Source organism: Rhipicephalus sanguineus, chromosome 10, assembly GCF_013339695.2.
Source record: "Rhipicephalus sanguineus isolate Rsan-2018 chromosome 10, BIME_Rsan_1.4, whole genome shotgun sequence".
Lineage (NCBI taxonomy): Eukaryota > Metazoa > Arthropoda > Arachnida > Ixodida > Ixodidae > Rhipicephalus > Rhipicephalus sanguineus.
In genome coordinates, this window is record NC_051185.1 from 143,878,762 (window position 1) to 143,895,042 (window position 16,281).

At 46.5% G+C, this 16,281-nt stretch overlaps 1 protein-coding gene across 1 annotated transcript; it reads left to right on the plus strand.

The window, feature by feature from the left end:
* Nucleotides 1-15,295, plus strand: LOC119406791 (zinc finger protein 572). Its single transcript, XM_049419816.1, has 4 exons — nucleotides 1-250; nucleotides 7,977-8,260; nucleotides 8,650-9,007; nucleotides 11,012-15,295. The coding sequence occupies exons 1-4, from the start codon at nucleotides 223-225 to the stop codon at nucleotides 11,056-11,058; spliced, it is 717 nt and encodes a 238-aa protein (XP_049275773.1). The 5' UTR covers nucleotides 1-222; the 3' UTR covers nucleotides 11,059-15,295.
* Nucleotides 15,296-16,281: the final 986 nt, after the last annotated feature.

Consider the following 16,281-nt stretch of genomic DNA (forward strand, 5'->3'; position numbering starts at 1 on the left):
ACCGGCTACGGCTCTGTCTATGACCCGGTGCTGCAGCCAGCTACTGACAGCGGCTCGAACGAGCATCGGGACGGTGGGTCCAAGGCGGGTCGCTTGCAGTGCCAGTACTGCTCGAAGCGGTTCGCTTTCCGCAGCCAATTGGTGCCGCACCAGCGAATTCACACGGGCGAAAAGCCTTTCAAGTGTCCCTACTGCGGAAAGTGCTTTGCCTGGAAGCACAGCATGGGGCTGCACATGCGGATTCACACGGGTGAGTTAGCATTTCCTTTTTCTGAAAGCCGCTGGAATGCAGTTTCAGCTCTGAATGCACCATATGCCAATTGCTGAAGTCTTGTAAACTCTTGAAGCTTTCAAATTCGCACACTCACGTGTGCGTGAGCAGACAGTGCAGCACTGTGTGAGTCACAGCTCTGTGGGCCCACATTGTAATGCTTCCTAGACAGTGACGTTGCTTTCCAATTCAACACCCGGAAACTGAAGCTGAAAGTCGTTCACATAAACAATGCAGTGATGCTACCGCTGCGCCAATTGCGCCAGACTGCGCCAAAGTGCCCTGGCTGCTACAACCTGCTACATTTCCTCAAAATTTGGCGATTCTGCGCCAAGCCTGCGCCAAAGGGGTGTACTCTGACTTTCAGAAATGAAACTAACTACATGAGGTTCCCCCATTGAGAGCGACATCGCGCTGTACGCGGACGTTCTCCATGAGAGTGATGAAAATGGAGACAAAATACAGTATAACCTCGTTACAACGGATCTGTTTACAACAGACATTCGGATATTACATACCAATTTGCGGCGTTATGCCGACCTCCGTATTAGTTCCATTGATTGATCTTCGTTTACGACGGATTCTGGTACAACGGACATTCGGATATAATTGACTAAAATTTCAGGCCAGCAAGGTGGTCAGGACTCCTTTAGAGCGGACTTTTCTACTACGGTCATTAACTTCCGACTTCAAACATCGCTTAGCGTACTTTCGGGACGGGAGCAGCGCACCGCGGATATCGACGTACCGATTTAAGAACGAAGGCCGCCGATCCCCGGTCTGTCAATGATCAGCTATGCCTAGTTGTAGCGACAAAAAAAAAAAAAAAAAAACGGCACGCAGCGTGCTTGGTGTTGCGTTTGGGACGCTGACACGCGAAATTGCGAGCCGTTGCCACCGCTTCTCCGCGCGGTCGCTGCGCGGCGAGCTTGGCCGGGGGGTCCGCTGCCGATGCGCAAAATGCCCATCCGCGGTTCTGAGGAGCCAGCGGGCAATGCGATTCGTTGCTTGAGACGAAGGACATTACGGCTTCTTCGCTTTCGCATGTCCGCTAGCGCGATGTTCTTGCCCGCAAAGTTCGGATTTGGCTCGTACATCGGCACCGTGAACGGAGTTAGGCCTAACCACGACAGCTAGTAGAAAGCTCGGTTGCGATGTGCGTGGCCGCAGTGCCCGATGTTTCAAAGTACGTCATGCTCGATTGCGATTACAAGGAGTTGTCCCGCGGTGGTCTTCGTCATAAGCTTCGAAGTGCTGATAAGAAGAACCTCGAACAGCGGGTCCAACGAGTCAACGCTATTAGTCGCACGTCTGCGATGTTCGCGACGAGTGCGGCGCGCTATCGTAATCTGATGATTGAGCTTCCGCTTGCAGCTGCCCAACTAAAGCGTTCCAAATTATCGTCGACCCGTAAACACAGAACGAGTGCGAACGCGTCACTGAGTAGCGCAATTTTCGACAGCCACGACCTCGCGACGCACAAGCAGCAGACGACGATCCCGAAGCGAGCATTAACACGTTTTGGCTGCTTCTGCGGTAATACCGCAGAAGCAGCCAAAACGTGTTTTTCGTACGCTTGTTACTGAATGGAGGAGCCAGCTGAAACGGAGAACTTGAACGTGGAGAAATGCTCCTTACGACGAGCCCAAAATGGTGGCGCCCAGTTACGCCGTTGCCGAGCTATAATTTTGAAAAACGCTTTTTTTTATATATTTCCGCAATTTTCGCCAAGTCGGCAGACGCAAAACAAATTTTTTATAGCACTTCTACGTAGTTTTCATTGAAGATATTATGGAATCGGATAGAAATGGGCTACAGAAACTGAAAATGCGATTTTCCAAAAATCGCATTTTTTTGGTCCCCCGTTAAAAATAAGACCATGTTTGTGACTCGTAATTCTTTCCGGTTATAACAGACACATTCAGTGTTTACATGAAAGTCTGTTGTAACAGTACTTGGATTTTACATACTCCCTTTACAACAGACCAAAATCCTCTTCGCTATGAAGGTCTGTTGTAACGAGGTTATACTGTATCAATATGGTGTTGTCAAGCGGACGAAGGAACTGCGTTTTGTGTTTTTTTTTTTAATCAAAGCATCAACTGTAGGCAACATGGCGTAGCAGCAATCAAGCGACATGTAGCCATGAAACGGCACATTGATGCTACCAGTCGTCATTGAGACGCTTCAGGTGGGCTGCAGCGGCCGAAAACGATCCAGCCAACTTTGGAATTCGGCTGTCCATGGAACGTTTTGCAGTGTGACCGCGTGACAAACGCAGAAACTCTGTTTGTGCTTGGCATGACTCTCAAGGGCATCCCATACTCGTGGGCCGACACAGCAACTGCCTTGTTTCCCAAGTTATTTGGAGATTCTGAAACAGCGAAGCAGTTTAGTTGTAAGAGGTTCAAGGCATCCTACATAGCTAGTGATGGCCTCAAGCCGTATTTCAAGAAACTTGTGCTTGACGAGCTGAACAAGCCGGATGTGGTTTTTTCTGTTAGCATTGACGAGACCCCTCTTCCTGAACAGAGGTGCCAACAACTTGATGTTGTAGTTAGGCATTTCTCCAACAAAATGCAGCGAGTTGTGGAACACCTACAGTCTTTCCGGCTGGGCTCTGCTACTTCGGAAATTTTGGCTAGTGAAGTGCGGAGGGCAATGATGGACCTGCCGCAGAAAAATGTCATTTGCTTTTTTATGGATGGCCCTAATGCAGTGAAAAGCTTCAGAAAAAAGACGCAGGAAGCATACCCTGACATCATAGATGTAGGAGAGTGCTGCTTGCACAAAGTGCACAACTCATTTGCCCGCGGCTTGAGTGCTGTTGGCTCGGATGTCGACGCTGCTGTGGTCGATGTTTATTACTTTTTTAAGAATTCTTCGGCTCAGAATGAATTGTTGAAGGCAGAGCACCTGCTCCAAAAGCTAGTTTTGCTGCTCCAAAACGCAATTTTGCCTGCTCCAAAGTGGCCTAAGCCACTAGCATCACTGACAATGTGATAATTTAACGAGAATGTATAAATCTTTGAGCATCTACCAGGCTTCCTGGAGCAATAAGAAATGTATGAAACAAAGAATGCACAGGCCACAAATTTGATGTCTCAACCCCTTTATACACCACCCAAGTTGTGCCCAATGTAATTCATGAACGTGAACTATCCGTAGTCTGGTTGCATCATCTGCTTAGAGGACATAGTGATATAGTACTCATATAGTTCATTAGAACTAACAGACAAGAAAGCCAAGGAAAGCTAAGATGTTATTTGTAGTAATTAGGATGTAAATGTGAATAAAGTAAAGTGGATGAAAAGATAACTTGCTGCTGGCAGGGACCAAACCTGCGACCTTCGAATAGCTCGTCCGATGCTCAGCCACTGAGCTATGGCGGCGGTCATCCTCCCATTCACTTTATGCGGTATATATGTGCACTTAAACCTAGGAGTGTTAGTCAGCGCCACTAGTAGACATGATGGCGAGTGTGGAATGCTCTTTTTCTGCCTGACGACGTCACGAAGCACGTGATCTATTTACGAGCTGGCAACTGATCAATAATTCTTCGCCGATGGTCCCTGCAGGTGGCAAGCTAGTATACATTTTCGTCGTCTTTACTTTCTGCACATTTATATCATAATTACTGCAAATGATATCCCCTATACTTTCCTTGGCTTTTTTGTCTGCTAGTTCTAATTAATGTTGTGTCTAGCAAATAAAAATGAGCCCTTAAAAGTACTCATAGTATATTTTTTATTAGAAGCTTTTGGTTTTTAATGACCGACAGTGTGAGGAAGCATATCAGCTATCAGTTTTCTACATGTTTCTCGTTTTTCAATATGGCAAAAAATGGCAATATGTTGCAAAAAGATGGTGCCCTTTTCAGGGATGCAGAAATTCAGTAACCCGTAAACTTCGATTCACGGTGTTGCTTATGAGAGGCCTTCAATTGAAAATGGCAGTGTCAAAAAGGCCTCGTTGCTTGAGGAATAATGAATATCCTAATTGACAGACTTAATTAGTTTAAGCATTCATTTCTCCATGGAATTTTCAGTTAACAAAAGTGAGATAGTCATCGATGTGTCACTAATAAATAGCATTTGAATCTGAAGCCTGCTAATGTGTTGCATAAAACTTGAAGTTGCAACAGGGCTTGTTGCTGAACTAGTTGGTTCATTACTTGAGGAAAAACTGCAATGACGCAAAGAAGATGAGGACGAACCTGGGGACGCAATGACGCAAAGAGGACGGGGACGTGTCTGTCAGTTTGTGTCTTTGCTTCATCCCCGTCTTCTTTGCGTCATTGCAGTTTTTCCTCAAGTATTGAAGTTGCACTTTGGAAGCATACCTGGCAACCAAAGCGTTAAGATTAACTTTCACCTGGTCTGTGGTTTGCGCTTGGGAGCACTGCCTTTCCGGGCTGACACATTGCAAAGCACATTAGCTAACAACTAGGAGCATGGGACCACTGAGTAGTGCAAATAAGTTCTGCGAAAGCCCACAAGGTTGAGGAACGTTTTGAGAAAGGGACTTGACTGATATCAAGCTTCAAAGAAAGCTTGCATAGAGTGTGTACACTTGTGGGTGTACAGCAAATTTTGTGGAAGAGGTGTAGCGTCGCAGCGAGTGCTCAGGTACTATTGTGATCTATGTGAGAGGGAACATGCGAGCGCGTGGCGAATAGCCTCAAACCCCAATTCGATTGCTACTCGGATGATGCTTTCAGAACTAAAGCGGAAAGTGTGTGACGCTTTTCAATGAACTGTTACCACTACCAACACGTGTCTATTTTAAATGACGTGTGATATATGACACAAATAACAGCTTGATATTGGTGAACCTGTTGTAGCGCTTAACGCGCCGCGAAGAGCAGTACCTTTTCTTAAATGGTTGTTTGCTGTATCCTGATTTGTGGTACACACACTCACACAAGCAAATGGAAAAGCGGTATTTTGCATGGAGCTGTAGACAGCTCACTACTGCGCTCTGCTTGGCATACCTGCCTTATACTTGCGAGTGGCCCGTGATATGCAGTTAGCTGCCGTTTTTCATCAGAAGCCACCGACAGAAGCCACCACGAATTGCCCTCCTTCGGGTTTGAGGCTATCTGCCACGCGCTCACATGTTCCCTCTCGTACTGCTCACGATGGCACATCTGATGCTTTCATTGCTAGTTAAACGGTGGCAAATTGCAAGAAAGCCAGAATGAATAAAACATGCATAGCGATTCTCAGTGGGCCAAGGGAGTCTCTTAATTACTCTATTTGAATAATGTGCACTTTGCTAAACGAAAAATTCACTATAGTTCGCCTACACACTCATTTCTGTCCAGTTCTTTCTACGACCAACAAGTGCATACAGATTTAATTGGTCTCTCAACTTGGCTGTCTCCTATTAGTCCAAATGATGTGTAAATTCTTCAAACTCAATGAGTAAAAGTGATTGATTGATTGATTTCATAGACGGTACAAGAAGGCGAAACACAGAGAAAATAGCATGAACAGTGCTCTCTAGTTTTCCCTTTCGCTCTTGTCATCTTGAGCTGTCCTGTAGCTATGGAACCATGCCAAGTAGCACAGCCTTTCACCACATTTTCATGCGTGCTTCTTTTTATATTTTTATGTAACCGGTCCGTTACACGTATAAGCACTACCTTGCGCATACCGCGCCCAGGTGTCTAGAAATTTCCAGACTATTTTAGAATGTTCTGATAAGCTTGAGCGCACAACGAGAACAGCGGAGTTTATTCTGGAACTAATGCCGCCACCAATGATAACGCAGGAATCTTTGATGCCACAGGTATAAAATTCCGACATGCTTTACTGCTGATGAGATTACCCGCGACCGACGACAGTGCTTCCTGCTATCAGTGTGCAGCGCGTATTTCTTGTACTTTGACTTTTCATTTCCTGGGCACAAGTCTGCCCCAATAAAGAGTTTCGTCTTGAACACGCCGACTCCCTTCTTCAACATCATGACCGCGTGACAATATTGAATGGTTAACATACACGTTTCAGTTTGGTACGAAATTGAAACTATGATAAGTGCTATGTTCAGGTACCCTCCCCAATTTGAAAACTTCTCAGATATGCCTTCAAGTCCTAAAGACAGCATTTTGATGCAATGCATGTACAAAAATCTTCTACAAGCGCCTGTAGTTTGCCATGGGTCCGTGGTGCACAAGTGGTCGACATTTCAGACAGACACCAGTGCACTCTTCCTTTAGAGAGAGCCTTACTTCAAGATGGAGCAAAAGTTGAATGCATGCGTGCACTGTGCAAGAGGCACTCCCTGGAACATCGCTGACCATGGTTCAATATGGAGCAGGCAATTTCACCACTTGAGATTAGTGTCCCTCCCCTCCTTATGGCGTGGAAACGTAAAAGTTCAATTTCTTTTAACTCTTATGATAATAATGAATTAATTTGAAGAAAAAAAGATTCTATCTAGACAGTGGCTTAGAACTTTTGTTTTGTCGCCTGAATTTCCAATGGGGCCTGGTGATGGCCTCTGTTAAAGGGGTCCTGCAACAATTTTTGAACATGGTTAGAAAACACTGCTGATTGGTACTCGAAGCTCCTTTGAACATGTCAGTTAAATATTATAGCACTGCATGTGGCAACGAATTTACATTTACATTTGAAAGACAACTAGAAATCGCTCGATCTTCTCTTGGCCAATTTTGTCATCAACAGGCAAGACTATGTCATCGGAGAGAAGGACATGGCCATGGCTAATTTGACCATTTCTGTGCTGCATAGTTGCTGCAGTTGCCACTGGGTGCCGCCATGTACCTGTGCCACATTCTGTAATGTGCCAGAATTACACACTATGGAATCACTAGCACACTCTTGACCACACCGAAATTGAGCTAGAGTGCTCAAAGGAAAAAAAACGTGCTCAAGGTCCTGCATGTGCTAACATAGCCTTGTGCCCGATTGTCACCCCCTTCCCCTTTCTGTGTAACTTCGTGTTCTCATCGGGATGGAAGGAGAGAGAAAGTGCTTGAAGCAAATGATAAATCGCCGTAACTTCAAAAAATTTTTGAAGCATTCCATTCATGAGGCAATTAACTCCAATAGGGAAGTTATTTGACAATTACTTGGAAAAGTATTGCAGGCCCTTTTAAAGGGACACTAAAGAGCAAAATGATTTTTCTCATATTAGTAAAGTACTCTTTCACGATGCCAAAAACACCACGCTTGCTGCGAGAAGATGCTTAGTAAATGAGAAAATGCGCAAAAACAAAATTTGGGTGGCGACGCCACCTAGAAGTTTCCACACCATTCGCCGTGACGTCACGTGTTCTGACGTCGCCTACTAGGGACTTTGTAGTTCCTAATCGGTAAAAATGGAGTACATTGTCTTCTGAGGGGGCCATAGACTTAACATACCAAGTTTGCAGTAATTTTGTTGAGCCAATGGTGCCAAAATATGATAAATACACTTTGAAATCCGTGATGTCATGCGAGGAGATTTCGGCGCGAAATTTAGAAATGAAACTTTGAACTTGATTTTCTCCTCTATTAATAAACCTATGATGGTGAAATTAACAACATTAGAGTTCTCAAAGCACAATTTATCGACCTAAACCAATTCAGTGTTTCTCTTTAGTGTCCTTTTAAAGAGGTGTGAGCAAGTGAGAACTTCAGACATGCAAAGCCAAGTGATGGCGCTTTTAGTCACACATGCAATCTGCATTGCCTTCCAGAGTCAATGCGCTTGCCCATGCGAGGAATGGCCATGCGTGCCTCCCTCGCACAGCCCTGGAGGTTCCCACCAGCGTTTTCTCAGGTGGTGACGCAGGCACAACAAGCCAACATCTTGCAGCCCCACGTTGTTGATGAACAGCCATCTGGGACATTGCGGCAAGAAGGCCAGATGCTGCGCGGGCTGCTGGCGTCCGAAACATCGTACCCTGATCAGCAGCAGGCTCAAGGAGGAGCGGGCAGTCAGGATGAGTTGACACCGACATCAGAGTCCGAGCTGCCACAGGTAATCGCTTTGATGATAATTGCTTTTTCTATACTCGTTGTCATACTTAACATCTTCTCATATGTTATTCGAATTCAAGACGCACCACCCTGCACTAGAGTGCACGAATAACACTTAGTTTTAGACAATTTAGGATGATATGTACCTGGCAACCAGGCAACTACATAGTGCCATCTCATGTTTGAAATGCAGAGTCCAAGGCTTTGTATTTCGGTGCGAAATTTAAAAATGAGGCTTTGACCTTGATTTTGTATTCTGTTAAAGCTGTGATGGATGAAATAATGATAGTGACATTAGAGCTTTCCGAGTAAAATTTTTCAGTCTAAACCAATTCATAGTTTCACTTTAGTGTCCCTTTAAGGCCTGTCCGTAATTGTACAAAGGTGCAGCAACCCCTGCCAGCGGAGCCACAGCGGTCAGACGAGCTCCCGAATGACCGGGCTGGGGGCAAGCCTCCGGTCGGGTGGTACCGGGTGCCCGGTGACGGTCGGCCCATGTACGAGTGCCATTTCTGCCAGCGCAAGTTCGGCTGGAAGAGCAACCTGATGGACCACCTGCGCACGCATACGGGAGAGAAGCCGTTCAAGTGCAGCATGTGCCCCATGGCGTTTGCACTCAGCTCCACCATGGTCAAGCACCTGCGCACCCACACGGGAGAGAAACCATTCAAGTGCTCGTTGTGCCCCAAGCGCTTCGCCCGACAGGACCACCGGGCACTGCACATGAAGACGCATAGGGCAGAGACCGGTGAGTTGCTTTGTGGCAAACAACTTTGTCACCCCTGTTGATTTTCATAATAGTTATGAATCTTTTACAGTGTGAAAATTGGCGAGGTGATATTGCAAATCAGTTCTGTGGAATCCCGCAAGGTGGCCGAAGGGTCACCTTTTTTGTAGCGGGAAGCCACAAGGAAATCCATACTCGGAAAGAAAGCTTCTTATTTGCTGAAAAATTAGCCCTGGTCGGGAGATAGAACCCAAGGTGAGCGTCATTTCATGCAGTCGCTCTACCAATTGAGCTAACCAGGAAGCTAGCAATTGGCCGTGTGAGGGTAACTTGGAATGCCCTAGCATAATGCCAAATTATGATAGTGGGCCATTTCAGCAGCATTGCTTGTGCATGGCAGTGAGAATAACTAGCGCATTCACTTCTTTCATTTGCTTGTGCGGCTGGGGGTGGCCTCTCAGATTGCAAGCATTTGTGTGACCTTGAAAGCCACAATATGGCCGAGACATGCTGGCACAGTGAGGTTTTTTTGGGGGGGGTTGGTGTACTCGTTCACACAGTGGAATGGCCTAGAAGAGCGGAGTTCTGTACTGTGTGCTGTTCATCTCAGTGGAAATTGTTTGTTTGTGTGTTGGTCTGCAAGCTGTTGAAATTACCTTTAAATCACTTTAACCACAGTACGCTGGCGTCATGTGGAAATGCGTACTAAGATTGAGGAGAGGCTACTGGCTATTACGGGGCACAGCACATTACGTTCCTTAGTTACATGTCCACGGGCCATATAATTACGAGTACTAGTATAATCGCTGACATCGTAAAATTTTCTGGCAATCATTCAGAGCTGTCTATAATATTTCTGCAGCTCTGAGAAACAACAAATAAAAATGTAAGCCATTTTTCTTTTTTGCCACCTCTCCTCGCCCCTGCTTTATGAATCTCCCAAATTTTAAATTTGCAAGGTTGGCAGGTATGCATTTGACAGGCGCCACGCCCGCTTCTTGTTTTATTTTGATGTATTCGGGTTTGACCAGCAAGGACGGTTATCAATGCTCGACGCTGTCCACGAAGCAGTGTTCGAGAAGCTCCGTGATTGTAGTAGATCGTTTTGTTAAGATTGCGCACTGCACGCGAATGTTCCAGCTTTGTCGAGAGATAACGCCGCCACCAGCGATATCGCTGGAAAGTTCGATAGCGCCTGTATAAAAGCCGACGCGCTTGACCGCTTGTCAATTGATCGACGGTCGACGCTCTGTTCGCCGCTATCAGTGCATACCGTGTGTATTGCTGTAAATTAACTTTTCGTTTCTCGGCCACAAGTTTGGCCAAATAAAGAGTTTCATCTTGGACACCTCGCCTGCGGTCTTCGTCGACGTCACGACCATGTGACAATATGCAAATGTGGAGATTATCGTTTGCAGTGTTGGGTAGTTTAACACACTGCTTTTGTTTAATGAATGAAGGAAGGGAATTTCAAGGGCTCGTTTTTTTCTTTGACACAACCTTAATGAAAACCAGCCGATAACGATGCCAAGGAAGGTATAGGGGGCATTAATTGTACTGTTTGAAGTGTAGTGTAGTAATTGGGATACCGATGCGAAGAAAGGTTGCAGGTTCAGTCCCTGCCGGCGGCAAGTTGTCTTTTCGTCCACTTTACTTTCTTCACATCTCTATCGCAATTACTACACTACACTTCAAACAGTCAAATAACGTCCCCTATACCTTGCTTGGTTTCATTATCTGCTTGTTTTCATTATGCTTTCGTTGAAGTGTAGTAGAGCTCGTGTGCATGAGTTAGCTGACATTGAATGGTTTCTACACCTTTTGTTTTCTTTTCCGAAAGTAAGCTTTGTATGCTGCTGCAAATTTGGGATTTGGTGCTCAAAACTGGAGTTTTTCTTGCCCCATAGTCTACTCCAAATTTGAATTTTCTTGCTCCAAAAGCAATGTTTTCCTGCTCTGAAAGTTGCTCCAAATGCCATTTTGGTTGTTACACCCCTGCAACGTAGTGTCCTTAAATCTTTCCAGGTGGCCAAGCGGGGACCAGCTCTTCAAGCAAGCCGGACAGTGACTAGGAAAGACAGTTTGGCCAGGTGAACTGTTAATTTAAGTGTGGCGTTATATGTGACTGCCCCATTTGTGTATTCGCCTTCCGCAACTTCGGCGCTGCTCATCAGAGGAGTCGTTTCTATTGGAAACGATCTGTGCATGTCGTTTCAAGATCAAGTTACCAGTGAAACTAGGAAGAGAGAAGCACTGGTGAAAGAGTCTGCGTCAAAACGCACGTTAGAGAAGCAGAACTTTTGATATTTTGCTGCGGAAAGCAGTGTAAGAGAGACGGTCTGTGCTTACCTGAGCTGTAATATATTCTCGTGTCACGCAACGTCCTTTCCACAATATTAAAAGGTGGAAAAGCAGTGTGAATAGTGGTCCACTCTCGAGTGCACCATTAGCTTTTAATGTGCCCAGCAGGAATGTGTACTTGTAATGAATACCACTTGATTACGTTTTTTATTAAAGGGTCTCTAAACCACTGGTGACCTTCTTTAAACATGTGCATTGCAACACTATAGAGTGTCTTCAATGCTTAGTGAACATGCAGCACTAAGTCATGCCATTCAAGTTATGAGTTCAAGAAACAATCCTGTGCTCCTTTCTTAGTTCGTTCTCACACTTCGTAAAGTCAGCGTGACCTTGCACATGACTTCAGCAGGTTAAAACTGTGTTGATCATGTGATGAGGATGTGCAGTAGCTCCAGCATTGTGATAGCTGACTTTATTCTGTGAATTGGGGAGGGCTCACCCATTGTACGCAACTACCGTATATTGCCACTTATAAGTCGACTCCCCCAACTTGCAACCCCTTCTAGGGGAAAAAAAGTTGACTCCGAACACAGCCTCATGCTGCGGCCATAGCTTACCAATAAGTTTTTCAGAAGAGGGAGTGATGTAAAGAAACATTTATTTGCCCGTGAAACATTGCTTACGACTCGTCGTCGCTTGAGAGAAGGACGCAGTGACGGTCATTGCCATCGTGTGAGCCACTGCTGCTGCTCGCCGTCAAAACGGGTGCCGGTGGTCGTGAACCCAATCTCGAACCGCCTCCTCAATGGCAGGGTATCGTCCATACTTCGGTCCGCGAAAGGAACGGCAGGTAGCAGCTCACGCAAAGACCTTGGTCTTTTGTTTTCTCCCACACACTTTTCCAACACATCAAACTTGCACCCTGCTTCAACGTTGCTTTCCGACTCTGCGTAGAAGATTGCTTGCCTCTTGAAAGCAGCGCTGTACTGTTGCCGGCGTAGCGGTGGCATCTTGGCGTCTGTTTGGCAGCGTCGCAAATCGCGCACACCACTTCTTGCAAGTGAAGCGAAATGCAGAAATGGTGAACAGGTGTGAGTGCAAAAAGACGCGAAGACGCTTGTGGGCACATGTGACTGGTCATGTGGTTTAGTTCCCCGCGAAGTGTTGCCAGCCCACACGGCGCTGCCAGCTTTTCTGTGAAACGCCAATGGTTTGTCAACGAATCGTTTCTATTGTATGAAAACAAAACTGCAGGGCGCATCGCAAGGTAAATTCCTCTTTATTCATAGAGCATCCTTCGCCCTCTATCAAAGGTTTGAAATGGTGCTTTCGAGACCGTGTTTCCCAAGCAGTTCGCATTGATGCTGCGTGGCGGTGATTTTTAAACGCGCTCCGTAGTTTCGCCTCGCGTGTTTTCGCTATAGTTTCGCGATCGTCATGGCAGATCACAAAAATGTCCTGTTCCGGAAGCGGCGTGCGCACGTTGGGAGAGAGCTGTTGCCACAACTCTGCTGCTTCTGTGGCTGATGTTATCGATGCGTCGAATAGCAGGAAATCCGAGGACGACGACCTTTCTTCGGACCCCACAGATAAGTCGACTTTATGATTCCGCGTATAGGTCAACTCCGATTATAGGTCGTCACCCGAACTTTGGAAGGTCATTTTATGAAAAAAAACGTCGACTTATAATTGGCAATACAGTAGAACCTCGTTGATACGTTTCCGAAAAAAACGCGGAAAATAAACGTATGATCCGGGAAAACGTACGATCCGAATCCAGTAAAAATTGAGGTCAGCCAGCTAGTTCCGATCCTGACCGAAAATAACGTCGTGGTCACGTGTATTGAAATCCCGAGACAACCCGAATATTGCAAAATCGAACTCTGAGACAACTAGCGTAAACGTAAAGAAACGCTACCGCCATGTCAGCAGACGAAACTTTGCGCCGCATGAGCGTCGGTTCTTTCTGCATTGTCGCTTGGAAATATGGGGCTAGGTTTGCCGAAGAGCAGAAGTGATATTCTCGAACATACGCATTTGGGATACGATCACGTACGTTCGAAAGATCACGCGTGACTCGCCCCGTCCGTGAAGAAAACTGCCGCCCCGCTAAAGGCTTAACAAGCTCAACTCTTCGCAGTGCACGTAACAATCGCGGTACAACACGATATGCGATATCTTGCGAGAGTGATAAGCGTCCCCGAAAGCGATAGCTGTTCGCGGCTATCGCATACTACGTCGCACACTCGCGCTGATCAGTTTGCGTTCTGTCTTAACTTGAGACATGCGCTGCTATGTTTGCCGCCACTGGTAATCGCACCATCTCGCACGGCGAAACGGGCTTTAAAAGATAACGCCCGGCGTAATGGCAACCGAAGGTGAAGTCCCCAAGCGCCCGCACTGCGATCTGTCGAGTCCTCACAAAGATGGCGGCGAGCGCACATCGTCTCGTTTTTGGCGTCTGATAACCAGAAACCTCCTAGATATCTTCCAGAACAAATCTTTTCTGTCAGCTTCTGACGACCCGCTGGTAGGCAGAACTGCCCAGCCAGAGAAATACGAACGCCGACTGGAATTGCGCCGGGCGGAGCAACCCAAAAACGATTGCGCTCCGGGAGAAAAGTGTGCGGGAAATTATCGGCCATATTGGCTAGGCACAATGGCGGCGTTGCTATGGTTACGGGTCGCGGCGTGTTGTGCAGCGGTGGCGATGCGGCAGCGGCATGTGTGTTTCCGCGGCAAGCCGTTCGAAGATTGTGACGGCCCGCGTCGCCGCGTGGGTGACAGAGAGCGGCGATCGAGCAATTCGGAAGAGACGCGGAGGGGACAATTGAGCAAATCAGAGAAAGCACGAAGGGGGGAAGGCACTGCGGAGAAGCTGCTGTCGCTGAGAGGGCCTTTTTTCGCACACCTGAATGAGAGTTTGAGTAGAAAACGTACCATACGACCCTAGTTTTCCGCGGTGCTGAACGTTGCTGCCGAATAATCGTATTTTCCGGGAACGTATTAACCGGAACATATTACACACAGCTGTATTGGGTTATTTTTAATTTTCGCGATTTCGAGCGTAGGAGCCGGGAAATCGTATCAAGCGGGAACGTATCAACGAGGTTCTACTGTATACGGTAACCCTTTTGTGAAGCTTCCACACATCTGGTGTTGCGGAGTGGGAAAGCATAATAGAAACAAACAGTAGAGAAGTGTTTCTCCAGGTAGTGATGGTGCGACCCATAGCTCTTGCTGCACTGCACGAAATTGGCAAGAGCACATGGCAAGGAGGATGGAGAGAAGCCATGCCCATCACGTAGTCATTCATAAAACCCCATTCATAAAACGTTGCAACTTTGAAAATGACCTATAAGATTGTTGCAACTATTGGTTTACTGTAGACTGGTACTTTTGTTATGTGAGAAATTTCTAAACTTAACAGTGGTTTTGGGGTCTTTTGATACATATCCATTTAACATGTCATACGATCTGCTATAAATAAGAAATGCTGAAGCTTTATCAAACATGGTGGTTTGAAGGTGTTTGCCTGTACATATGTCAGAACTGTGTTCTAATTGGTGAATGGAGCTCCGGATATTTATATCAGTTATGCTGTCCAAGAAAGGAGCATTTCGGAAGTGTTCAGCCTGTGTCATCTTTTGTAATCTTTTTTTTTTTTTTCTTATAACCCATTACGACCTCATCTAGATTTTGAGGTTAACAAAATGTGTATTCCCCTAGAATTGTTCAATAGACTTCCTCGCATTATTTAGCATTATAAGATGTGTATGGCCCTTGGAAACTCTCAAAGTAATGCGAGTTCTGCATTGGCTGGAGAACACAAGAGCTTTGGGCTTGTGATGGTTGACTGGGGGGAGCTTCTAATGCAGCATGGGTGATAACTAGCTCTAGTATTCTTATTCATGGAATGGTTTCATTCTTATTCTTATGCTGATTCTATGCTGTATCTTCAAGTGTATGACCGGTACTTAGTCTGCATCTCCGGTCACAATTTCTTGAAACAAAGAGAGACGGGGAAGGAGCAGCGGATACCGCCACGGCTGCGGTTCGGATATAATTCGGATTCGCAGCCGAAAATCGACGGCGCATCTGAACAATTTCGGAGATCGGATCATGGCCTCCGAGATTTAAAACGAGGTAACGAGATCGGATTATGGCCTCCGAGATTTAAAACGAGCTTTGCATCTCGGAGGCACATACACAATGAAAGGCAGTGCATCGCTACTGTCATCAGCAACAGGCAACATGGCGACGGTCCGTCCGCGTTATCAACGCTACAGTTTACGGTCCTAGAATATCGGACCGTACTAGCCACTGTATCAACGCGATCAGCCAGCCATGAGTGGTGGATGATAAGAATAGCATAGAATATGGCATAAGGCATCGTTCCGCGATAGCACCCCTGGTGTTCCGCAACGTGCGCGGTGAAGCGTTGTGCAGGCCTGGCGTTCCGGACTTTCCGCACTCCTTTCTACGTACGAGCCGTGCAACATTTTCAACACTGACGAGACAGCGCCTGACAAGACGATCGTGTTTAAGGGGGACCCCTTGCGTCGGCGGGAAACGGAGAACAGAGCGGGTGACGGTTCTTCTGGCTACGAGCATGACCGGCACAGAGTAGTTGCCGCTGCTGGTGATAGGAAAGGCTGCGAAGCCAAGATGTTTGAAGAACATTAAGCAGCTGCCTGTCGACTACCGCTTTAATAGAAAGGCTTGGATGACCTGGCTGCGTCAGCTAGACCGCCGCTTTGCGGCACAGTGTGCGCGGATCTTCAGGAACTTAGCAAAATTGTGATTTCCTTGCACGTTGCCTCCGCGAAGCAAACCGCGATCACCGACTTCTTTAAGAAATAAAAAGTCTGGTGGTGGCGGAAACATTTTTCTAGTGTTTTGATCGTACTCGCGATAATTCGAACCCTCGGTTAATTCGGACATTCTCTCTGGTCCCGTGAAGTCCCGAATTAACGGGGTTTTACTGTATAGAC

Coding starts and splice junctions, on each gene's coding strand:
- LOC119406791 (XM_049419816.1), top strand. CDS start 223: ATGGGGCTGCACATGCGGATTCACACGG. Junction 8,261..8,649: donor CAGAGTCCGAGCTGCCACAG/GTAATCGCTTTG, acceptor ACAAAGGTGCAG/CAACCCCTGCCAGCGGAGCC. Junction 9,008..11,011: donor GACGCATAGGGCAGAGACCG/GTGAGTTGCTTT, acceptor AAATCTTTCCAG/GTGGCCAAGCGGGGACCAGC.